Below are 25021 nucleotides of genomic sequence, written 5' to 3' on the forward strand. Positions count from 1 at the left end.
TCAGAGTTACTGAATCTGTGCACTTCTGGAGACTGTAGGAGATTTCCAGAGGAAGGAGACCTTATGCAATAAAATTGTGACCTGGGAGAATGGCATGAGAGAGAACCCCGAGTTGTGCCCTTTAAATAGGGCAAATGGGAGTTTTTTGGCATTTCTAAGCCTCCCTGACTTTGGGAGAGGATATTCATCAGCAATGATCTCATACTTTATTTCCATTTTGATATCAGGTGAAACATGCTTTGTTTTAATTTCTCTTTGCAGTTGTAACTAGCTCATGTTCTGATTTCCGTGCTTAGCCAGACCTGAGCATCACTGAAAACAAAGGAAGCTGGTGAGAAAAAAAAGGTGCCAAGGAAATTTGTTTTCTTAGGATCCCTAATTTCTCTTTAATGAATTATAATATCATGCATAATTTTAAGCGCATGTTTTACATATTTTTAAAATGCATTTTTGCAGAAGGAAACTGTAGTTGTTGCCCATAGCTCCCAGCTGACCTGGATCTGGTACAGTGTTCTGGTTCCTTTAAAATTGCATGATAAAAAAATGTTTCTAGCCCAGAACAGCTATTGTTTGTGTAGCTGGCAGAAAATCAGACGCGTAACACTCCAGTAAGTTTACATTACTATGGATTGGTTTGGCTCAAGAAGGATCCCTTTTTTTTCCATCCTTTTTGGCACCTTAGAGGGTGCTCTGTTTCATTTGTTTTCTGTTGCTGATTCGTTTCTTCAAACAAATATTTAAGAAGTAATTACTTCTGTCTGAGGAGAGCAACCACTGAGCGTTAGCAAGGAAGCCAGCACATTTCCATAGCCATTGCAAATTAATTTATCTGTTCCAAAAACCCGAGAGATTTCCAGTATTTCCAAATGTGGAAAACAGATGGAAACACGTTAAGGGCATACCAAAGCTGAAGTCAAAATAATTCAGGAAAGGGAACATCAAATACTTAATTTCTTTGCTAGCTGCATCCAAAAATGCTACCGGCCCTTAAACCTTAGTCCAGGTAGTAGATTTATGTCTAAAGGAGATTGTATCATGAGAAGCTTTTCCACAAGTGAGGTGAAATCTGAAATGATAGTCTTGTCTCAAAGTCCCATGAGAAATTAAGTTTTTCAAGGAAATCTAAATGAGCGTGTAGGAGGATGTAAGAGTTGGAGGGTCCATCTTAATTTTAACCACAGTGGTGCCGTAGATCTGTCAGTTCTGTTTGCCAAGGTAGGACAAGGGTGGGCTGCTCTTTTATTGTGCTGAGGTATTTCATCTCTATAAAGTACTGAGAGAAGAACTGGCAGGAGATTATTTGGTGATTTTGGGAAGCCTGGAGACTCCCTCGGAGAGCCGGAACGGTCACTATCCTGCCTACGGATCTGCTGTGCCCAGGTCTCCAGTGGGTGACCTCTGGGACTTGCGAATCAAAGACCCCCAGACCACTTCTTTTGAAAATCCGGATATGAAAAATATTATTGAACTGTCCCGTGGGATGCGGGGAGGAATCTCAGTGTGTGTCAGAGTCACTGTCTGGTCGTTGGAAAGCGGTGGAGGCCTTTGGCAGGTTCCGGAGTTGAATTGCTGCCACAGTCAGAGGACTGAGCTGGAAGAACTAAACAAAAATACTGTGGTTTGTGAGCTGCTGGAGTAAATACACACATTGGTACTCAGCCTAAGTAAGGGTATTCTCGTTCAAAGCAAACCGATCTTTATTTTCTCGACTTTAACTGTACTTTGAGACCTGAATCTACCTTCTCAAGCACCTTTTTCAGGTGCCACAGCCGTTTCCTAGGTAGGTTGCCATGAAAATTCCCCACCTGAGCATTAAGAGGGAGTCGGACCGCGCTGCCGCTCTCCCCTCTCTCTGCGAGCGGGGGGACCCTCCTGCCGGCTGCTCGCACGCACGACTACTAGTGCCGTACAGGAAAACATTTCCCAATAATCTGGTTTTTATGCAGAATTCACTCGCTGGCCTGGCGTTCGTGAATGTAACAGGGGATCGTTGTAATGCCGTGTAAATATTGTCCGAGCGTGGGCTCTTTCCGGGCGGGAGCCCGCTGCTGCCTGTGGGACGTACCCCAGCCCGCTCCCCCCCGGCCCCTTGGGCTGGGGATCGGCCGCTCTTCCAGATTTGGGGACACAGGGGGTGACATGGCTGGCGGCACGGCTGTCGGCGGGGACCTGCCAGGAGCTCGGCGGGGCCGGGGAGCATCGCTCGCCCCTTTTGCTCTACCCGGGAGCTGAGCGTGGGCAGAATCCTGGCAGCTGGATCCAGGCTGTCCTGCCCTCCTCGGTGACAGGGGACGGTAAATCCCGACTCTCAAAGCAAGGGAATTCAGGACTTGCACTTGATTGCTGAGACAGCTGTGTCTGCTGGCCAGCCGGCGTGCGAGGAGACAGGCAATTACCTCCTTAAGTAATTCTCTGACCTACTGAGGGCTAGTTTCCTACGGATTTATGCCTCCTGGTATTTAAGCAAGTACAAACTTCAACTGAAGCTTTTTTGACATTCAGAGCACTTTCCCTTCTCATGGATGCTCAGGTGCTCTTGAAAAGATGAGATTTTGCCGTCGCCTTCTTTCAGTCTGAGCACTCGCAGCATCTCTCTCCCACTCCCTGCCCTGCTGTTCATGAATACGGGGGTATTCATTCAGTCTTTGAAAGATCGACCTTTCTTTTCAGATTTGTACAAAAGCCACTGGTGGTTTCAAATGTATTTGTGAAGGAACACAGGTACGTTTGGGCAAATATCCCCTTAAAAAGAAGGTATGAAGAGAAAACTTTGCTTTGGTAGGAGCCAGGCTAAGGAGCCTGGAGCCGTGCTGGGGCAGCTCCAGGGAGATGAAAACCCATCACTGAAGAGCTCATTACTGACCTTCCAAAAATCTAGTGACGAGCGAGGGATGAAGGGCTTTGGGCTGATGTTGTTGGCAGCTGGGTCCTCAGAGTGGCTGCTGCACGTCTGCGCCTGCTTCCTAAAAGGTGTCCTGTCCTGGGTTGAGTGAGTGGTGGAGTTTTTTGGTGGCAGGGGAGGGGGCTATCGGGGCGGCCCCCTGTGAGAAGCTTCTCGAAGCTCCCCCAGCTCCACGTCAGCTCCACTTCTGTTTGGGAAATTGAGCCAATCGGCTGCGCCTCTGCGATAACGTATTTAAGAAGGGACGTGGTGACGGGCAGTGGGACTGGTGAGGAGGAGTTGCTGCAGCTGCATGAACACCAAGGTCAGTGGAGGAGCGGAGGAAGAAAGGAGGGGGGAGGTGTGCCGGAGCAGAGACCCCCCTGTATCCTGTGGGGAGACGGCAGGGCGGCCCCCCCCTGCCACCCATGAAGATCTACGGTGGAGCAGACACTGATTTACAGCCTGTTGTTCCTGCTTGGATGATCAAGGTTCTGTGCCCGAAGAAGGCCGGGGTCTCATGGGAAAAGGTAGCCCCGCTGCTGTAATTCAGTGGTGGGAGGATTGCAGCATGCGGGGGAGTCCCACGCCGGAGCAGCTCGGGAAGGGCTGCAGCCATGGGAGGGAATCCAGTCGGAGGAAGTTAGTGACCCATGACGGAGCAGTGTGGGGAACGCTGTGGCCCATGGGAGGAATTCAAGTCAGAGAAAGTTTGTGGAGGACTGTCTGCTGTGAGAGGGGGACCACGATGGAGCAGGAGGAACAAGTTTTGGACACTCCCCTCACCGAAGATGAAGGAAGTGGCAGCGCTGACTGCACCCCCCATTCCCTGCCCCTGCCCCACTGGGGGAGGAGGTAGAGATATCGGGAGCAGAGCTGAGCCCGGGAAGAAGGGAGGGGTGGGGGGAAGGTGTTCTCAAGATGTGGCAATGCTTCTCACTGTCTTACTCTGTTATGTGTTGTTAGTGTCTGTAATAAATGTATGTTCTTTTTTTCTTCCCCTAACGAGTCTGCCTTTTGCTCATGATCATAAAAGGGGGATTTTCCCCCATCCCAGTCCTATCTTGAACCCCAAGCCTGGCTCTCTGTCCCTTCTCATTGCCGGAGGGGAAGGGAGAGAGAGCTGCTGCATTGTGGTTGGCTGCCAATCAGGCCTAAACCACGACATGTCCTCAGCCTGGGTGCCCGTTCAAAGCCATAGATACTTGTCTAGGAAATACCCAAGGGTGCTGGAAGTCGGGTGTAAGGGCTGTGAAAGCCATGGGAGCAGAGCAGGCGGCGTCACCCCTCTCTGGGCAGGGATGTGAGGGGTCGGGGGGGCTGGGGGTGTGCTGGGGAGGAGCTTTCTGCCACGTTCACCTGCTAAAGCTGTTCCGAGTCAAACGATTGTAATGAAGGAGTAGGGCTGTGTTTCTTTCATATTAATTAGATGATGGTTCTTGCTGCTAAATTCCAGTGTAAAGGTGGATAAAATGGGTGGTATCCTTTAGAAAAGGCTTGTGATAGTTCTCCATATAAGCGTGCACAGGTATATGTATCTATCTGTAGGTATGTGTGTCATGCTGCTATTTTTCATTTAGCCAAAGTCTTATACTAATTTTCTAACCTCCTTACAGGGCAATTTATTAATCTGATGGAATAGCAATGAGGTGCCTAAGTTTCTACGCTATCTGTTTTTAACTAAAAAAAAGAAAAATTTCTGTGTCAAAATTCATAATCCAGCTAATGCTTTTTCGTTTGCTGTGATGCCCTCGAGTCCCCCGTGTCTGTGATAGGCGGTACCGTAACCTGCTGAGAGCTCATCCTTCCCGGAAACGTACATTCAGTTTGGTATCACCCTTCACCCTTCCATCTCATTGCCATTCTTCTGTTTGCCATCCCAGATTGCTGAATATATTATTTTCGTTAACTTTTCAGTACAGTAGCAGAATAAATCTTCAATAGCAATTTCCTTTTTTTTTTTTTTTCTTTTTTTTTTTTTTAAATTGATTTTATTTTATTATTTAAAAATAGGAAAACTCAAACAAAAATAAAACCACAGGAAACCTGGACAAAGAACTGCAAAGCAATCCGGGTGACTCTGCCAAAAGCAGTGGTGCTGCCAAAATTCAGAGTGTTGTTTCTATTTGGATAGCAAGCTTTGAAAGTCTTAATTTATAAAATCCTCCTCCTGGTTTCGCCCAAGCAGTTCACGTGCGTCGGGAGGTGGGCTGCTTCGGCCTCCCACCCTGTGGAGGGAATCGCCCGTCGCTCAGAAGGCCTGCTGGTGCTTCGGGGGGGTATTTTAGCACAGGATTTGCTTTGACATCCATCTAAAGGATGCTAAGAACGGCTGGTGTTATCTTGATCCCCGTGAGGAAGGTGAAATGCTGCTGGGAGCTGAGCAGCAATCCCACCGGGTGCCTTCAGCACGTCCTCACAGTCCGGCTTGTCTCCTCTGAAGATTGCCAGGGAAACTGTCCCTTTTGGTGACAGATCTGGATATATTTGCTGCTGAAAACCAGCCCATGTTGAGGCAGTTTCATGGTCCGTGCTCCGAAGGTCTCTGCTGCGCTCACCAGCTTTCCAGGCGTTTCTCCTCACCACCAGCCCTCCCTTTCTGGGTTAGTTATAAACCAGGAGAATTTTGGCTTTGCGTTGGCTTCCAGTTCCGTCCCCGTCACTGGAAGAAGTGGCCGCTGCTCGCAGATGGGTCCCACAACTCTTCCACTGCACGAGGAGGAAGGGAAAAACGCGGGTGAATCCTGCACCGTTTCACCCAGTGACTCCGGCTGTGGCTTATGCAGGAGCTGGGGAAAACATCCTTCTCAAGTCCCGGTGCAAGTGCTGCTCGTGGGTGGCCCGTCCTTCTCTGTAAGCAGGCAAACAAATGCTGTTTGCATCTCCTTGTTAAATTTACTCCTGGTTTCTGGTTTCCCACTGAGGAGTCACGGGGCCATTAGCACGTTCCTGGGGAGGGAGCGCTCAGCAAGTCGTGCACAGGTATGCACCATAAATCATCGTTACCCTGCGGAACTACTTCTGTGGTAGATACCAGAGAAAATTATAAATGGTGATTGCCATTTCCACACCCCTCTTCCCCAGCTTTTGGTATTTCGGGGGGTGGCTGTGGTCGCTGTGCCTTCCTCTGTAGCATCACAAGGTACTGGAGTGTGCTGGAGGTTTTCTCCAGTAACGCACGGCTGGAGGCGAGGAGAGGAGGGGAGACAGGCTGGGTTTGCTCTGCCAGGCTCTGGTGAGCTGTTTTGCTGGTTGAGATTCGGGGTGGGAGGGAAGAAGGACAGGGCAGACTTCGCTAAACCTTTTAGCAGCTGGGCAGTGCTAAAAGCTGTGGCTGAAGATGTTTCTTGCAAGGGTTCACCCAGCAGCACCTTTGCAGACCAGTGAGGGCAGCTGCTGCTCAAAAAACGCAACACGTTTTGCAGTCTGAAGCAGAGGGAAGAAGATAATCAGATTCAGAAAGTGCTGCGTGTTTTTAATGAACGTATCTGGGCCTTTCAAAGAAACAGAGTAAGGAAAGCGAATCCAGCAAAGGTGGCTTCTAGGCAGCCTCGGGTTTAGCCAACTGAAAATGGCCTTGAGGATAAGCGTGGTGTGACCTTGAGGAGAAAGTAGAAGTGGAGCTGAGGGGCTGAATGCAGCTGGAGGAGTCTGCATGGTTTGCAGAAATTGATTTTTTTTTTTTTTTTTGGTTACTCTTCAATTCCTCCTTTGTTCAAGCAAAGAGAGTTCTCTTGTCCTTTGCAAATAAGCAGTGTTGTCCCACATTACCTAATTGTGACGGATGCTGCTTCTAAATGAAGTGAGTCCCTGGGCCCTGATCTTCACTAACTTCCGGGGTCATAAAATGATAACAGCAATAATAAAAATAAATTTGTGTGTTTCTGTGTCTGATGTTGTTACTGGCTATTAGGCACAGCGATTGAAAATATTAATTCCATTGCTCTCCTCTTTTCAATGGTAAACTACACGCATATATTGCAGGAATTTCTACAAACTAATCCTCCGAGTCACTGACGACAGTTTGGCCGGACCACGCTGAGCAAAGGGGGGTTCCTTGTGGGGAAGCAGGATGACAAGGGTCAGCATCACCTTGTCCTGGTGACAGTCTCACTCACCGGGATGAGCATCCCTGAGGCTGGGAGCAGGCAAAGTCCTCCAAAGTAATATTTCAATAATGAAAGAACTGGACCAGATATGGATTTATTCCATTTCCTTATTACTGAGCCATCCTGCAGCAGGCTCTTCTGCCTTGACCTTCCTTGCCAGCAGAAAGTCTGCATTTCTCTGCTGGGCTTGATTTATATCGGTTAGTAAGTTCATGCTAATGCTTCTTGCCCGACCTGCTTAATCCTAGTTACACAGCTCTTTAGGTTATTACCTCCTTTATCACAATTTTTGAACTTTACCACTGTTTCTTTCTCTCAATTGAAGTCCAAATCCCGCAGGAGAAATTAGAGAGACAACAGAAATGAGTTAAACGTGAGACGTTGCCAGTGTGTTTTATAAGCAAGCTGTGGTTTCCCTGCAGCATCGTGCGTTGGACTTTCATTCCCAGTAGCTAGCACCCAACTACGGAGTTACCCCCGGCCGCAGCCGGGTGCTCGCTGCATTTCTCAAAGCAGGCGAGGGCCGTGCGTAGTGCTGGCTGTCAAATCCCTTCTGGGACGTGGTGCCTCGAGCTGGGAGCATTTCGGCGAACGGCTCAGCCACCGCAGCGGCAGGGTGAGGTGGGGGCTGCGCGGGGGCACGGGCACCGTTCCCTCCTCCCCATCGCGGGGGCTGTGTGGCACCTTCCCGGTACGGGGTGAGGCTGGCACGTGCCCGGCTCCTTGGCTGCTGCCGAAGGGATTGATTACGGCATGGCTTCACTCCCCTGCTCTTCAATTTTCTGCTCCTTCCAGCAGTCTCCAGGAATTGGGGTGGGATTCCTCCACGGTTTAATGATTTTCTTTAAACCAGTTTTGTAGTTTGGCAGTGTTACAATAGTTGGATTATTTTTGAATGAGCCATATATATATATAGATGTATATCTTTAGCTCAAGTTGGTGACCCTTTGGCTGCGCAGCGTTCAGGGCAGCACCACAAGAGCAGATAAGCACCCTTGTGCTCTTCAGCTGGAGCAGGGAGGAAGGGCAGGGTGGGAAAGGACGTGATAGAGGTCTGGAAGGTCATGGGAGATGTAGGGAGTGTAAGGGAGCACCAGCCTTTCACAAAGAGAGAGTTATCAGATGTTAAGCAAACAAGAGACAGAATATTTGGAACTCCTTCCTAAAGAGCTTTGTCCATGCAAAAACCTCTGTGTGATATCACTTTATGGGCGCAAAAGAGTTACTAGAGACGTTTGTGAACAAAAAAACCCATCAAGGTTTATTCAGTTCTTTGAGCAGTGAGTATCTGAAGGGTTGGAAGAGTACCCTGTGGTGGAAATATTACTCTACCTCCGTGCTTTTTCCTTACACCTTTTCCCTGCCTATCACTATGTCCTTGCTCCATTCCTTCACTCTTCCCACAGCGTTCGCAATTCGCCGTGGCTGGCAGCGGGGTGCTGGTTGGGAAGGACCTTTGCTCTGATGCAGTGTGTCCGTCTTGCACTTAACGTTCTCACAGATACAGTGCTCCAACCCATTTTTTTCCCATGGTTGTGAATACAGACCGCCTTTCAAACCCGGGGTCTCCACGCAGCCCACAGGAGCTCTCCAGTTGCAGCACACCTCGTACATTTGTGGCTATTTTTCAGGTATGCGCAAGAGCTGGCTTGTTTTTTTTTTTTTTTTTTTTTTTTTTTTTTTTAATTTGATGTTATATCCCATTAGATTATTAGTAGGTGCTCCATCCTTTGCTGAGCACAGATTTTAGCCTGAAAAATCCACAGAACCCAGGAAAATTTTGCTTTAAGTTCTGACTCTTGGAAGACAAGGGAGGGTTTGATGTGCTCGATGCCAGAATTTCTCCTCCCGTCTCTGAAACGGGTTTTACAGCGCTATGTTCATCTGCCCCATGAGTTTATATGCATTCAGGATTATTACCTGTAAGAAAGAAGGAATTGATGGCAAGTTTGTGAGTAGTATTCTCAGCTCCCAAAACTGTTTCTTTCTGCAGGTACTCACCGCAAAAGGAAACAGCAGCTAAATCTGCCACTGAGAGGAAAGCCCTTTTTGAGTGTTTGGACTCAATATTAGCATTTTATTTCATATTTGTAGGTTGTCTCCTGCTTTAGGCTTTTCTGGGGTTGGTTGGTTGGGTTTTGTTTGATTTTTTTCTATGCAGAAGTGGAATTCCTATAAATGGTATCCAAATGCCAAAGCCCAACGCCTGCCTTAGGTCAGCATTGCTCTGTGGGTCCCTCTGGAAGTGTAAGGTAAAGCCCTGACCGAGCAGAGCCAGACCACTGAATATTTAATGCTCTTTGTTAATACATTCTCATTACATTTCAATTTGGATGTGGAAAAGAATCACTGCGGCTCACATTTGACTTAGAAATAAGCATATTTTGGAGTACCTGCTGGGCTTCTTATTGAGTGTGGGATTTTCGGTGTTGCATCAGTGACTTGACAGTCAACAAAATTATACTGTTAATAGGTTTTCTACTCTTTGGTCATGGGCACACTTCCGAAAATTACATTCTTGGACTGAAAATTTTTGTTGTCTTTAGAAACCAAAGGTGATCCTGTCAGTACAGGGCAGAATGTAATGAATATGCATACGAACAAGCAAGAAAATCAAATTTCTGACAAAGCAGAGGAATGAAAACACTGGTGTTCCAGGAAGAAAAGGAGGTGCCAGAGTAGATTAAAGTGTGATTAGAAAGGAAGCAAAATGCTCATCTTTCCCATGCTGGAGACCAGCTGCCCTGGCAGGAATCCGCCGCCACTGAGGCAGCCCGGATTTGCGGGGATTTCGGCCTCGCCGGGGCAGTCGGCCCAGCAGCCCGGCGCCTTGGCCCACGTCAATCCTCGGCTTGGCATCGACCCCCCCGAGCCCTTCGGGGCGAAGGGGATCACCCCGATTCCCGTGCCCAGCCATACCCCCCAGAGCTGGCACGAGCCCAGCTGGTGGGGGCTGCCATGCCCCAGAGTGTGTGCGCTGATAAACTATATATGAGGCTGTTAACATGTATTTTCTGTTTGTCCTCTTCTGTTTCTGAGCTGTTTAAGGTGTGAAAGAGCAGCAGATATTTCTGTCCGCTTTCCGGGGTTGTTGGTGTTTTCCCATCGGCTCCAGAGGGCTCTGGTGAGAGATTTTCAGTAGCACCCGTGTATAATCTCCATCTCCCAGCATCAGAGGCATGGTGTTTTTTTCTTGTTTTATCTTTAGGGTAGCGAACATTATGGTGGGTGCCATTTGGACAGTAGTATCCAGCAGAAAAATAACTTACCTGATGTAAAGATGGCCTTTAAATAACAAATACATTAACTGTGTGTCTTAATTTGATTAAAATATCACAGAATGTGTTTGAAATGCACCCGGGCGATGACGCTTTTGGGTTTAAAACCCGGTTTGTGGTCGGATGGAGGGGTGTTGCACATCCCCGCTTTGCCGTGGTTTCCCCCTGCGAGATCCCCTGTGGCAGGGCTGCTTATCTGCCCGATGCTGCTCTCGAGCAAACACTGCGCCCACGAGTTTCCTCAAGTCTGAAGTTCAGCTGCTGGTCTGGTAACGGGCTTGGGGGGTTCCCGGAGCTGCTGCAGCGTCCCTGACCACCCCAAGGGGTGCAAGGGGGGCCAGGTGTGTCGGTGACACCAGGGCCAGTGCTGAGGCCCAGCTGGTGGCACCTCCTTCCCTTAACTAGGGGGGTTTGTACCCAATTTCAAGTGCGGTGGCGCTGGCTGCGTTTCCAAAGCGTGGGTGAGGGCACCAGCCTCTCCAGCCCTGGGACACGGGGGGTTCTCCCAGCCACCCCCGCAGAGGCCAAGGCTGCCAAACTGGGGGAGAACCAGCAAAACTGGTCAGATGCTTCGCCTGATCTGGGATCCCCATGACTGGAGCCGGAGACCGGTTCCTACCAGCAAGGGGGGTGGGTACCAGCAGCAGCACCCCCCTGAAGTGCGGAAAGACGACTTCACAAACAGTGAGGATATAAAGTAGGTATGTTTATTCAGTGCTGGATGCATGGGGGATCACTCTGCCACAGCGTGCGTGCCCTGGAGCCAAAAGCAGCCCCCTTTTATGATGCCAAAGTTACATATTCATCAGTCCTAATACCTATGCATTATAATTCCGGGAATAGGGAGGGAATATTACAATTAATTCCAAGAAATCATTAACATATCCCCTGCCCCGTGTCCCTCCCCATCACTCCTGCGCAATATCTCTTGGTGGTCATGGGCAGGGGTCTTCTGATGAAGGCTCATAGTCTTCTTCACTGTGTTTGCCAGTTGACCTTTGCTTTTGCGCAGACTCAGTTCTGTAGTTGCGCACATCTCGTCCTTCAGGCCTTGTTGGATGCGGTTTGTTGCTGACTTGCAGCTCCTTTATCTTGGTGGCTCAGTAGTTCCTTCCTTATCTCAAGGCCGATGGTGGGCTCATCCTGTTTTTCTCTCATTCATTCGCAAGGTAGTTATCTAGTTAAAGTTTTCTTGAGAAACCATCTAGTTAATGCCTCTTCATTCATACATCACCCCTTAGAGGAGGGCATCGTTTGCCATCAGGATCTCACCTCTTTCTCCTCATTTTTCTTCCTACGCAGCGGGCGGGTGTTGGGGAACCGTGCTGGAGAGGCGTTTTCTCTCCCTGTTTTGGTGAGAGCCCAGAAGGTGCCATTTTCGTGCAGTGCTTTTTCCCGTGGGAGCTGCCACCTGCGCTTGGAGCAGGCGGGATCGATGGGAACGGATCCCTGCAGCAGCCACTTCCCTCCGGAGCCTCGGTGCTGCCTGGGACGGGGCTGCGGGACCCCCCCCGGCACAGCTCCTCCTTCTCCCAGGCACAGCCTTCCCATTTTGAGTTATTCGCTTGCATTTCTCTTATTTGGTGTGAGTTATGGAGGACGTTTGCCATCGTTTCATCATCATCAAAATAAATACTCTTTGTTTTCTTTCTTTTCTCTTCATGGTAGGTCAGAATTTAGCAACCAAATACAGGCAGATTAGTGAAAAATAACAGGAGGTATAAATCTTTTTTTTTTTGTAGTTTTCTGCTGGGAAACAATCTTCTAGAGGTACGCCAGCTAAGAGGAATCAACCCATTAGATAGTGGGGGCGGATTTGGTGCGCCTGCGCAGCACCCACAGCGGGTGGAACCTGCTGGGGTTCCTCCGCTGGAGTGGAAGTTACTTGCTCTTGAAATCAAATAGATGATTTGTAATTCCTAATGCCCAGTGGGTGTCCTGACCAGTTAGGACCCCAACCATTCTGGTGTAGGGTGTTAATGAAAGTATCCCCTGTCTCTGCACACGTGAGCGTGCGGAGGCGATGGCCTGGCTTGCTCGCCCTGGGTACCATTGCTGGGGATGAACTGGTCGATGTCCTGACCGAGGGCCTGGGAGGAGGGATCATGCTGCTGATGAAGAGGGGCGACGGTTCACTTTGATACGTTATTTCTTGTAACTGATAAAGTGTGCAAACCAGTAGATGGATTGGCAAAGTATGAGTTCGTGAGCTTTTCAAAAACTATTCTGGCTGGATTGTTTCAGGCGAAACAGGATTAATATTCTCAAAAATGCCTCTGGTTTACATTCCTCTTTAATCATCTAATCCCAATGGTACAGAGAGATTGCTTCCGTTAAATGCGTTTTTCATATTTTTGAAACAAATATGTAACCACAGGCAAATATGAAGTACGTCAGAAAAGGTGAGAGCAGATGAAAGAGATGAACGGAATAGGGCTGGTTTTAGGCGGATGAAAACCATTCAATTTTTGATAGGAGAACCTTCAGCGCTTTTTTCACCACTGAAGGGGATGGCAGCACAGTAACTGTCTTCGGTGCACGGCATCGTGGCCGGCAGAGCATCACCTGCCCCCCAGCTCGGTCCGTGAAGCCCCGCGGAAGGGAGCGGGCCGCTTCAGAGGCGGCTGGAGACCCTTGCGAGCATCCCGAGCACCCAGAGAGTGGTTCCGGGCGGGCAGTGCCTCCACCTCTCCACCCTTTCTCTGCAGGAAACACCATTTCCTATTTCACTGCGGGTTTCTCACCAAACCGGTACTGAGATTGCGGAGTTGAATTTTAGAAGCGCTTACGAGTTCCCAGGTAGTCTGGGCACCTGCATGTGACGTGCCCGGCGTCCTCTGCCCTTGCAGTCGATGCCGTTTGTGATGCAGCCTTACAAAGCTAGGAATAAAAACAAGTTCTGAGATAGATTTACGGAAGATAGACACGAGTGGGACATGACGCTCTTCAATAATGCACCGAGAGCTTTTGTCCCAGGGCATAAAGAGTAGCTTTGCGAGAGGCAAATGCGTTGCAGGAAGGAAAGCTTTGGTTTCGGGAGCGTGATTCAGTGCCTGTAAAGCTCAACAGAGAAACTTGTGCTGACTTCACCGAGGGGGAAGTTTGGGCCCATGCTATGGATATTTTCAATACGAATATGTTAAAATAAATGATGTGGCCCCTGTGCTTTTGGGTGTGATGCTGTTAAAGGATTCTTGAATCACACCGAGGAAAATTAGGCATAAACTTTTGCCGAGCTGCTGACCTACCTTTAAGATAATGTTGGAAGTGCTGTGGTTTAATTGGAAAAGGTAGGAATTAAAACTTAACAGCAGGAGCAGGAAAACTCCACTGCCATAACCATCTGTGGTGTGGTCCAGGACCAGCACCACATTATTTTCCCATGGGCAGCATGACTCCTGTTAACGCAGGTCGTTAACATCCGTGCACAATGTAATGGAGTGATGAGAGCCGATGGGTCTGCTGAGGCACAGAGTAAACATTTATAAAGACCAGTTTTGCCCTGAAAATCAGTCCTATCCCTTTCAACTGGGCCACGAGCTTCAGTAATGTATCTTCTCCCTCTCCTGCGGTCTGTTCTGGCCATGAGCAGTTAGAGGAGGGAGTTAGCAACAGTGATTTGTCTGTATGGTATGGGGTAAAAAAAGAAATAGCCTTTAAATATTGTTTGCTAGAAATAACAAAGGTGGAGAAGTTTGTTGTTTGTTCCAGGAGGAATCTATTCTCTAATTTAAGTTGACTCCCGGTGCGTGCCCGGGGATGGTGGTTTCTGCTGGAGGTGAGGCACAGTCAGTTATGCAGTGGGGAATTTCCCATTCTTTTCTTCAGGTGCTTAAGCAATGGCGTAAAAATGTCAGTTCGGACATGCTGAGTGACAGGGCTGTCCATTATAACCATTCCCAGTTCTGTTAGAGCAGCTGTAACCATTCCCAATTTGGCCAGAGTGGCTGTGGGATGCGGCCTGTTTTACCCAGCCCCGGCGGCTCCCCTCTGCGTTCCATCATCAGACATGCAAATCAACATCTACTCATCAGGGATGCAAATCAGTGCGGCATATCACTTGCAAGAGGATCTTCAGGGTTTCTGACCCTTCTGCTCCTCTGATGTTGTCCTCCTGTGTCCTTGCAATGTCCTTGTTGCAGTTAAATTGAGACGTAGGTTGCTTGTGTTTGTAATGACAGTGAGATGCCTCTGCACCGGAAGAATCTTAAAAATGGACAGATGTTCCCCAAACGCACGACTTGCCAGCCAGGGCCCCTTGGCTCTAACAGTAGTCAGGAACTTCATAGAAAAGATGACTTTTCTCCTCCTCAGTTTTGTTTTATAGTAAAATTTGCCTTAAGCGTAATCATAAAATGCGCAGAGCGTGTGTGGGTGGGTGTTAGGCTCACGTTAAGGTATTATTCCACCCAGGTTATCTTCAATTCATACCAAAAACTTATATCGCATTGTGACATTAAACCTAATCCAGAGTTTATTTGTATTCCATATCTATCTATTGCAAAGACTGCTTTTTATGAGCATGAAGAACTAGAAAACATAAATATTTATTCCTTAAAGGTTAAGATTGCCTTAAATCATTCAAGTTTATTTGGTGAGCATCAGATATAATGAAACTAAGCAGTTGAACTTGATCTGCATTTATGAAATAATAAATATATGTGTAGATATGTATCTGCTTGACTCCAGTATGGACGGAAGCTCTGGGCTGATTGCTTCCATCACAGCAAAAGATGCACTGGTAATTTTATTGTTCCTGGGTGTGATAATAAATTAACATAAAGAAGCATTTGAAGTTATATGGTGTAAAGTCACATTTCAACATGCAGCGTGCACTGTGGTAGCAAAATGAGCAGAGATCATCTCAAGTGGTATATGTCTAACTATAAGGAGATAATGAAGCATGTTATGAAAATTATTCCAATTTGGGGTGTAGAGAGTCACTTGTGTACTGAAATTCATGTGCATACCTTAATGTGAGCTTGCACCTACTTAGCATCCTTATCAACCTCAGAATTTGGGGGCGAACCTTCAGTGGTCTGCATGGTGGCCGTGTGGCCGGCGTCCCGTTTTGGATCAGCTCAGCATTTCTCAAAGAGATTTTCCTCTGTCTCTGGTGACCCTGGAAGCGACAGGATGAAAGTGTCCTTTTTGTTGCCATTAAAATTAATGTGACAGCCAAATAAAATCAAACAACTTCTGTTCTATAAAATATTATGCATGGAATTGACTGTGTAGTAATGTACACCTAAGTCACAGATGAAAATCCTAGCTTAAGAAATGGTCTCTAAGGATATGGAAACCAGAACTTCAGTCCATTTCCGTGTGTGTCTTGTTGGGAATCTCCATAAAACTGGAGGGGCTGTCGTGAGTCTGCTGCTGCATGGATTGTTCCATATAATCAGAGGCACCTTAGATTTCAGTGTGGGAATTGATGGTTCCTCCGTGTTTCTTTATATCCAGAGAGCTCATCAAAGTTAATAGTTTTGCCAGGGGCTTTGACAGAAGCACAAAAAAGAAACTGTCGTTGCCTGAGGTCTGAACATCATCTCAAGCTGGAAAATGGTTCAGTGTCTTGTTAGAGATGGCCAAGTTACAAGTGCCTCCAGTTATATTATTGTGCTGTAGGTAGCACAGCAAACATCACACTGACCTGTTTCTTTTCTGTAAATGCTTTATTTATCATTCTTTCTTCGAAGAAAGTATGGATTACATTTATCATAGTACCTTGCAGGGTAATTTCTTTATCGTGCTACTGATCATGTCTTGCAGGAATTTCTTTTATCCTGACATAATGGAAAAAAAAAAAACCCATAAAACAAAACAACAAAAAGAAAACAAGAGAGAAATAACAAAATATTTCCTTTTCTGGTGTTTTTCCTGCAGCTGCTTGCAGTTTATCTTCCCCGTGCCCCCAGTAGCCCGTGCTGCCTTAGCAGGGGTCATTGCCAGCAGCCGGGGAGGAGGCCACCAGGAGAAGGGCACGGGGCTGCTTTGTGGGGACAGTTAGTGGATCACAGAGGTCTTGCTGTTTCTCTCTCCCCTCTCTGTTGATGTTAATGATCTCAGAGCATCTCTTGGTACCCATTTTGCTTTGTTCTAGACGGCTGCAGGTCCCTGGAGGTGTGATGCTCACTGGGTCAGACAGGGCATTGCACCTGGGCATACACGTACAGGTTATGGCTTAAGAAAATCCAGGCTTTGTATGTGTATTTTTACATGTGCCTTGAGACACGTGGTGTCCTCCATTGTCTGCCCCACCTGAACCTCCACTGGGCCTGGGAGGATGAAATACCATTGGCACTGTCCTCTTCTTTCCTCTTTTCTGCCCCTTCCACTAGCTGGCTGGCACGGTGGTGGCTTGCCCGTTATCCTTGGCCTAGGAGGGATGTGTGCCAGGCTCAGGTGAAGGCTGAAGGCTGGGAGGAAGCCCGTAAAAATGTTAAATGTGCTTCTTACGTTCTTGTGATTTTAACAAAATAAAAACGTAGGGATGCGTTGTTTACCTTTGCCAGGTAATGTCTGTAAAATACTCTGGCTAATAGCAACTTGGTATCAGGCAAATGCATTATTGAACATTCAATGAACTTGCTGTTCTGGGCCCAACTCCTAAGGCTTCATGAGCCTCCTACTTTTTCCTAAGATTATTTCTGGCAAAGCGTTACTTTTCCCTGGGTGGTTCTTTAGTCATGTTAACCCTTTGTAGGAATATGACTTTCCAATTTTATAAAATGTTATTGCTTTCATAAGGTTTAGCATTTCATATCCATTTCTATTGTCGTGAAAGATTATTTTAAAACTGGAGTTTGATTAAAGTTATGTACTGTGTTTTAAATTCTCCTTCACCTGTTATGAGGGTGAATCCCACCAAAATCCGTGGATAGACTGGATTCCAGTCTGCTTCAGGAACATGTACTTGAGGGTATGAGAAAGTGCATTAAAATGGGAGCTTTGAAAACATGCTGGCTAGGAAAGGAAATAGCCCTGCAGTTGTTAGAATTGTGTTTCTGCAGAGAATGTTACCAGGCCCAGGTAGAAGACATGGTCTTTCCCTCTTGCAGTGGTAATTGTGGATTTATTGCTCCCTGTCGGGCAAAAGCAGATGTTTACCATTGCTTGGACCACAGGTAACTCTCCAAAACAGCACCGTCATCTTCAGTTTCCACTGGAGCCCTTTGGACAGTGCAGAAACCTCTGGGCTTTGGGGTCCAGGGTGAAGACAGAAGCAGTTGGACGTGCTGCTGGGCAGTCTCTGAGTGGTGTAAACGGAGTGTTCTTTAGGCTTTCTGCAGTCCCAATTTCTACTTTCTTTCATCATTTGGACAATCTGTTACAAAATACTCAGAATTATCTTTTCTTGGAGAGTTTCTGGTTTCCACTGCTGCCGCCTGGTCACTGGGTTGGGAAACAATGGGGGGTGGAGAGAAGAGGAAAAATCGCCATGAATTCCATGGTGCGTCTTTTGTTGTGGTAATTCAATAGAATGTATGTCTGCCTAACAGCAACATGCACGCTTCATTAGCATGATTAGCATCATCCTTGTTATTGGAGTTGCTATAAATACCCCCCTTTGGAACGTGGCGTGCCTTTCCAGGTGCTGGTGAGCGGGGTAGGTGGAACGGCTCTGCCCCGCCTGGGACGGCCGTGCTGGTCCACAGCTCCGAGCGATGAGGAGACGCGTTCTCGTGCTATCGCTAGCCCAGGTGATACCCACGACAAGTTTGGAGGAAGAAAAAGTGCCCTTTTTAAGGAGAAAATGGTTGCTATGATCGCATTCAAAAAAGCAACCGGTGACCCCACACTGATGGGAGTTGCGTTTCATAATCTGCTTTGGCAGCTGGAATCAGAGGAACAAAAATCAATGAAGTGCAGAGTGTGCAAGTGAGGTTTTGTAAGAGAGTGAAGTTTTCAGAAATTATCCCTATTACTGCAAAATTCAGAGAAGTTGAGATGAGAAGTGTATGACAGCACAGGGGTAGTTAGTGAAACAAAAGGGCAGTAGATTCTGTGGCTTGGATCATGCTTGGGAAATGGGATGTTATTCCCTTAAACTGGGGATTACTGCCAGCTCAGGTTTGAGATGGTGGCTCCCAAACGGGCTGTGGAGACTGCTGGTGGGACACCTGAAGTTACATCTGAAGTGAGATGGTGTGCCATGAGTCTTCCAGTTTCTGAAAAAATGTTTCGTGCACAGTTAATGGGAAACTGATGCTCAAGGTTTGATCTCAAATTTGGCAATAGCCACGAATTCTCAAGGAGTAAGTAGCCTGGTTTAATTGGCATAGTTTTAGCAGCAGACCTGGTTTACTACTTTATCATGAATAACGTATATGAGCAATTTAGTGATTTTCTGTTTTGCGAGTTCTCTGAGCAGACTGTGATTCCCTTGGATAAAGCTGCTGGTTTAAATTGTTGGCAAAATAATTTCCCATGGATAAAATGGGACACAAAAAGTTGTGATGACTAACAGTGGAAACTGGAAGTGTGTTATTTAGTCTTAAACAAGAAAACAGATCTTGTTGTAATCTGTTCTGAAAGCATTAATATATCCTTGCAAATTCTTATTTTGAGGGCCACATTTTTATTAACTTAAAATTTCCACTGATGCTTATTTGCTGAGAGTCAATGGATGTCATGGCCAAACTAGACCAGTAATTCAACTAAAATCAAAACCTATTCTTTTAACCATGCAAACGGGTAGAGGGGGAAACATTTAGCAGGAGGTTAAAAGAGCATTCTGTGAAATATGGCTGGAAAATATTGGGTTTTTTTAAAGACATTTTTGTTTACTGGGAAAAAAAAAAAAAGTTTCCTTATGGTTTGAATGCAGGTTCTGCCTCCAGGATGGAAGCTCATGTGGGTCCTTTGATGCCGACTCAAGTCACCCGGGTAACTGCCATGTCTGCACCAGCCGTGACCTTCATGACAACCAATTTGATGGATCAGACATTAACAGGTGTGTTTCTGTTTCTGTATACTGATTATATTACTGAAGCATATGTTGTACACTTGCGTACATCCAAGCAAACCATGCTTTCCATACTACGTAGAAATGGAGGACCCTTAAAAAATGGGCTCAAATTTTATGACATTTGCTTTAGCTAATTACAAGTGTACTCAGACTGTTTCAGACCCTGTTTACTCGGTCTGGCAATTGGCAGTAGCTTTGCATTTAATGATACAAAAGGCAAGTTTCTGAAATGTCCTTGGGCTTTTCATTTCCCCTGCCAGTGGTATTCATGAGCATTACAGTGATGATGTGGTTATCTTTTGGATAGTTGCTCCATGAAGCCTCGTTGGCTGAAGCCTCTGAGGATGCTTTGTGCTGTACTGTGTGATAAAACTGGTTTAGTCACTGTCATGTAAATGTGTGTGTGTGTTGTTGTGAGAGAAGGGGCCGTACTGTTCCCAAAGGCTGGAGGAAATTTTGTGGCTTTGTTCAGAGTCGCGTATATGCCTGGCAAATCACAATCGAAGAGCAATCCGATTTTGATAGGAAATTGGGAGCGTCCTTCCTAATGACGTCAAGTCCCTCTTACAGTACTGCAGTCAGGGGGTCAGGAGCTCTGTGAATGGGGGTGAGATGCTGCGGTGGGGCTGGAGGGGTTGTTCCTCTGGCAGAGCTGGGTGCTCGCAGCCGCGGAGGGGGTCCCAGCCAGCCCTCCCCGACCACAGGGCCCTCAGGCACCTTCGAGCCGTCTTCATCGGGAAAACCTGGACTTTGCCAGGAATTATGGGGTATCCATTCAGGCGTAATTCATCTGATCCTTCACACCTAGGGATCAGCATGGCTCTGGAGGTGTTGGAGAGTTAGAAATGAATGTATTTGTACTGTGTTTGTGCATGCACAGATTTCTGGTATAGATGCTCTCGCTCATCCAGCTAAGCCACTTCTTTCATGGGTACCTCAGGTTCACCAGGGCTGCCCATGGCTGAGATAAAAGTTTCATAAAATACTTTGTGGTCAGCTCTGCTAGGCAAATCTGTAAGTGGAGCTTGAGGGTCCCTCTGAACCAGGTCTGCCTGCTGCTGTACCTGTCTTGAATAAGATCCTCTGATTGAATTTATGTTGCTGAGTATTCCAGCTCTGTCTGGAAATTGCTGAAAATTTCATGACACAGACGCCTTAAAACTGAAGGAAAGTTCATACATGTCTCCCTTGACGTATTTCAGTTTGAAGTTTCTTGTCTGGTTCGGTTTGCTTTTGCTAAGCACCTACTTCTTTTATTATCTATGCAGTTGTTGTGCTTGTAGACCTGCATACTCCTCCTTAAAGTCACCAAGAATTGCATTGACTTGCTTCCTTGTCAGAAGCAAGCGAGAGGGAGGAAATAGTAAAGCTCTTCAAAGAATGCAGGGACAGAAATATGAAGATTTGTGCAGGGGTGCTGCTGATCTGCAGCTTGTTGAAAACTGAAATTGTGGCTTCTAATATATTTCATATCAAATATCTTTCATAATCTTCTTATTGGCAGACTTGAAAACAAACACTCCTGATTTTATCCGTCATTCTGAATAAGGATTTAACTGTGTAGAGCCTTTTGATGACAAGGCCAGTGTGACATTTAGTCAATAGGTTGCCTATATCAACTTGCTGTACTGTTGGGAGGCCACAGCTTTGGAAGAGCAATCGTTACATTTTTATATGCATACAAGTAATGCAAATAAGATGAACATTATAGTTTTGTTTCCTGCTTTCTCTGGAAAGTACAAAATACCTTCTTCATCCTCCCTTTGTCATCTTTGAGCTGCTGACAATTACATTGAAGAGAAAAATGGTAATTTCACTCAAGTATAGTATGGATTTTTCTTTATTGTTTTTTGAGGAGATCACACTCTTCTACAGGTTGCTACAAACTGTCGTTATCTCTGGTGGAAAAACAATCAAAGTAGGAATCAGAATTAAGAGCAAATGACCGTAATAAAAGCGTTTTCACACACCAGACTCAAAGTGGCACAGAAAAGGAAGTGTGCGCTTCCCGAAGCTGTTAGGGGACACTGGGAACCTGACAGCCCCGGGGTGACCCATCCTCGAGCCTGGTGGGGGGCTGGGGCCGAGCAGGACCTGGTCCTGAGACCTTCTAGTGCCTCCGTGGCAAATTCAAACCTGCCAGCCTGCTCCGAGTCACCCGCGGTGGCCAGTTATGGTGGGGAGATGATTTAAGCAGATACCATCCTCCGAGTTTGTTGGGTTTTGGTTTGGTTTGGTTTTAATTGAAAAGCTACAGACCTTGAAAAATGTAATCATTGCCTCCAGCCCAGGAGCACTGAAATAGAGGAGTAGTTGTTTCTAAGAGAGGGCTAGGGTGGACAGCTGGAATACCAACACGTTAGGCCATGCATCTTGCATCTAGTATGTGGAGTGCTTTAACATACACCTACAGGCCTGTGCTGCCATGTTTTGCTGCCAGTATGTACAGTGGCGGTATTAACCCAACGTACAGACTTTATATGGCATTACGAGCATCCTTTTGCTTTGCAGTATAGATAAGCCTTTCTTTGGCTTGGTTTCTAAAGAGAAAACTGGGTGTTCAGCGAGGCTTGGCACAGTTGATTTTGCTCATGAGAACACAAAATCCGTCTTTCTATGAAGACAAAACTAATAAAATTTTCTGCATTTCTCGAGTAGAAGCAGTAAATTTTTTAATGGCACTGGCTTCTAGTAAACGTTTCTTTTTATATTGGAAGCTGAACAACTCCAGTCTCAAGTACAAATCTGACTTTTTTTTTGTGTTAAAGTAGGTACAAGAGAGGTGGAGCTGTTAACTACCACCCCCACAGCGCTCTGCATCATTTCATAGATATTCAGAGCTCAGACCGTTACATGCCTTGAAGGTCAGGGCCGAGATCTTGAACTTGATATTTAAAAAGAATCACGTGTAAAGAGCAGGGGAAGTAAGGTCGGCAAGAACTGGTGAAGGTCTTTGACTCGGAGCCTGGCTTAGCCTAGACCAGCTTGCAGAGGTGCAGAAACAGCTGGAGGGAGATGCTGAGGAGTGTGGTACGGCAGCTTAAACAAGGGGGAAATACAAAACCCGATAGAAACACCCTGGCAATGAGCACGCAGCTGCGTCGTGTCCAGGGAGGGAGGAGGTGAATGAACAGGGGCCCCACGCTGTGCCCGGTGTTGGTGGGGGCTGAGCCTGCTCCGTGGGCAGCGATACTTGTAGCAATACTCATAGCAATGCTCGTAGTGATTCTTGTAGTGATGCTCATGCTCATGGTGATGCTCATAGCAATGCTCATGGTGATGCTCATGCTCATGGTGATACTCATAGCAATACTCATGGTGATACTCATAGAAAAGCTCATAGTGATGCTCATAGCAATGCTTGTAGTGATGTTCGTGGCTATACTCAATGGTGATACTCATAGCAGTGCTCATAGTGATGCTCGTAGCAATACTCATAGCAATGCTTGTAGTGATGCTCATACTCATGGTTATACTCATAACAATGTTTGTAGTGATGCTCATAGCGATACTCCTAGTGATACTCATAGCAATGCTCATAATGATGCTCATAGCAATGCTCCTGATGATACTCATAGCAATGCTCGCAGCGATACTCATAACAATACTTATAGCAACGCTCGTAGTGATGCTCATACTCATAGTAATCCTCATAACAGTACTTGATGTGATGCTCGTAGCGATACTTATAGCAATGGTCGTGGCGACACAGCGGTACTCACAGTGGTACTCACAGTGATGCTCGTAGCAGCACTGGCAGTGGTGCTCCCGCCCCTGCAGTGCTATGGGACACGGATGCCCGGAGCCAGTCTGGGCGGTGGGGCCGGTACGCTGCCCACCCTGCACAGTGTCTGAGGGAATATTCTGGTCGTGAGCTTTCAGCTTTTCCATCTTTAATAATTTCTTTTCAGGGTAGTGGCAAATAACATCTGTTGGGCACTTTGGCAGTGTGCCTGAAAATTCCCAACAGTGAAATGAGTTTGTCCTTGAACTCCACAGCAGGCATATAGCCCACAGTATGGTACAGCAGACAAAGAATTTGTCCTTGTTATTCTACTGTTCCCACTACAAATCTCCAGAAAATTAAAGGGCTGAGTGGGAAGAGGTTGCTGCAGAAGGAAGAAAGCACTGCTCAAGGAGACTCGTTCTAGGAGGGGAGACAGAGCGTTTTGCAGGGCACAGCGAAACCGGACAAAGCAGAATATAGACACTAATTAAAGGGTGAGATCCAGCGTGGAGGCAGGAGCAGGAGCAGGACCTGTTTCCCTGGAGCAGTGGGGAAGGGCTGGAGGGGGGATGCCCGCCTGCCTCAGCGGGGCATGGACCCAACACTGGAATCCCACACTTGGCCCCAGAAAGAATCAGCAGAGAAGGAACTATGAATGAGGCAGATAGGGATTTTAGTCTACTCTCAAAAATGAAAAGCAGTAAGGTTGTGGGCAGAGACAGAACTGACCTGCAGAGATGCTGGTGGGATAATGAAAACCTGCATGTTTTAGATGTGTGCACTTCAAGTAAATCAAATTCTTGGAAACATTTAAAATCAAAATTTTAAACTTCTTTTGAGATCAAAAGAGATTTAGCCTCTAAATATCTTTGCAAAACAAATTTTTATTATCTCTTGTCCATAGCTTCTTGTGGCATGAATCAATCTTCTTTCTGCCTCTCCATCTCTAATTCTGCTTTTAATAAGATGTTTATGATCATACACCTGCATCCTCTGTGATATCCCCGAGATAGTTTTGCTACTTCACCTTTACTTTTCATACTGTTAATTATTCATGACTCCCTACCTGCCGTGGAGCCTCAGAGAAGTCTCTTTAATCAGATATCTTCATCCTCCTGTCTGCAGCGCATCCTTCGGCAGCGTTGCAGCAAGAGCGGGAACACATTGTTAGTAATTACGCCGCGAAGTTTAGGGCAAAAAAAGGTGCGTAATTATGTTGGAAATATGTTGCGGTAGCTTAATTGTCAGGCTGCAGTTTATTTTATGCACTTCAGTTAAAGAGTGGGGGAGGAAAAAGAGGTTAATTAATGAGAAAAGGGTAAGCCTGAGCGAAGACGTGTGCCCGTTGCCAGTGGAGGGTAACCAAGCGTCGTGCTAGCTGTCCTTTTCCAGCCTGCGCGGGGGAGAAGGAATCTTTAATGATCTCGGGAGTCTGAGGAAAAGGGTGCTGGATGCCCTCCGGGGAAAGCGGAGCAGCTCTGTGGGTCAGCCAGCAGCTCCTCAGCTCCAGGTGGGAAACATGGGGGTTACTTCTCTGTTGGGCTGATACTTAGGGAAAACAGTCACAGTGCTCAACTAAAGATATAAAAAGAAATGACTCCTGACATGCACAGTGACTTTCAAGACTTTCTTCTGTTATTTTTATTTTATTTTTTTTTCTTTCCCTCTTACATGTGCTGAGTGTCCAAACTTCTGTGGACGCGTATTTCCCGTGCGAACGCCTATTGACCTGCGTGCTGAGGTTCACCCCCGTGCGCTGCGCCGGTGGTGCTGTGTTCTGAGCGAAAGCTGCAGCTCCCAAGTCCCACCCTGGGGCTTCAGCTTTCCCTTTAGGATGCTGTGAAGGAGCTTTCCGAAAGAGGCAAAAAAGAGAGGTTGCCTGGGGCGTTGGCAGCGTGGGGTGTCTCCATGCCAAAGACGGTTCAAACCGGAGTGAGACCGGCTGCCTGTGCACAGGAGCCTCCCCGCACCGGTATGTCCGTGCTCTGTGCTTCGAGCCAATCCTCGGATATTAAAGAGCAGGGGAAGGGCAGCCATGAGAAAAGCACTTACACC

The 25021-nt window shown here is 46.9% G+C and overlaps 1 protein-coding gene across 2 annotated transcripts in view; it reads left to right on the forward strand.

Moving 5' to 3' along the window:
* TCERG1L (transcription elongation regulator 1 like) overlaps nt 1-25021 on the forward strand; it is a 97360-nt gene that overhangs the window by 38876 nt on the left and 33463 nt on the right. For both annotated transcript variants that reach the window (XM_042791920.1, XM_042791924.1), the window contains exon 5: nt 19099-19224. In XM_042791920.1, coding sequence (XP_042647854.1) covers nt 19099-19224 — 126 coding nt within the window. The remainder of the gene's footprint in view (nt 1-19098; nt 19225-25021) is intronic.

The sequence above is a fragment of the Tyto alba genome, unplaced genomic scaffold (assembly GCF_018691265.1).
Source record: "Tyto alba isolate M040663 unplaced genomic scaffold, T.alba_DEE_v4.0 Super-Scaffold_1, whole genome shotgun sequence".
Lineage (NCBI taxonomy): Eukaryota > Metazoa > Chordata > Aves > Strigiformes > Tytonidae > Tyto > Tyto alba.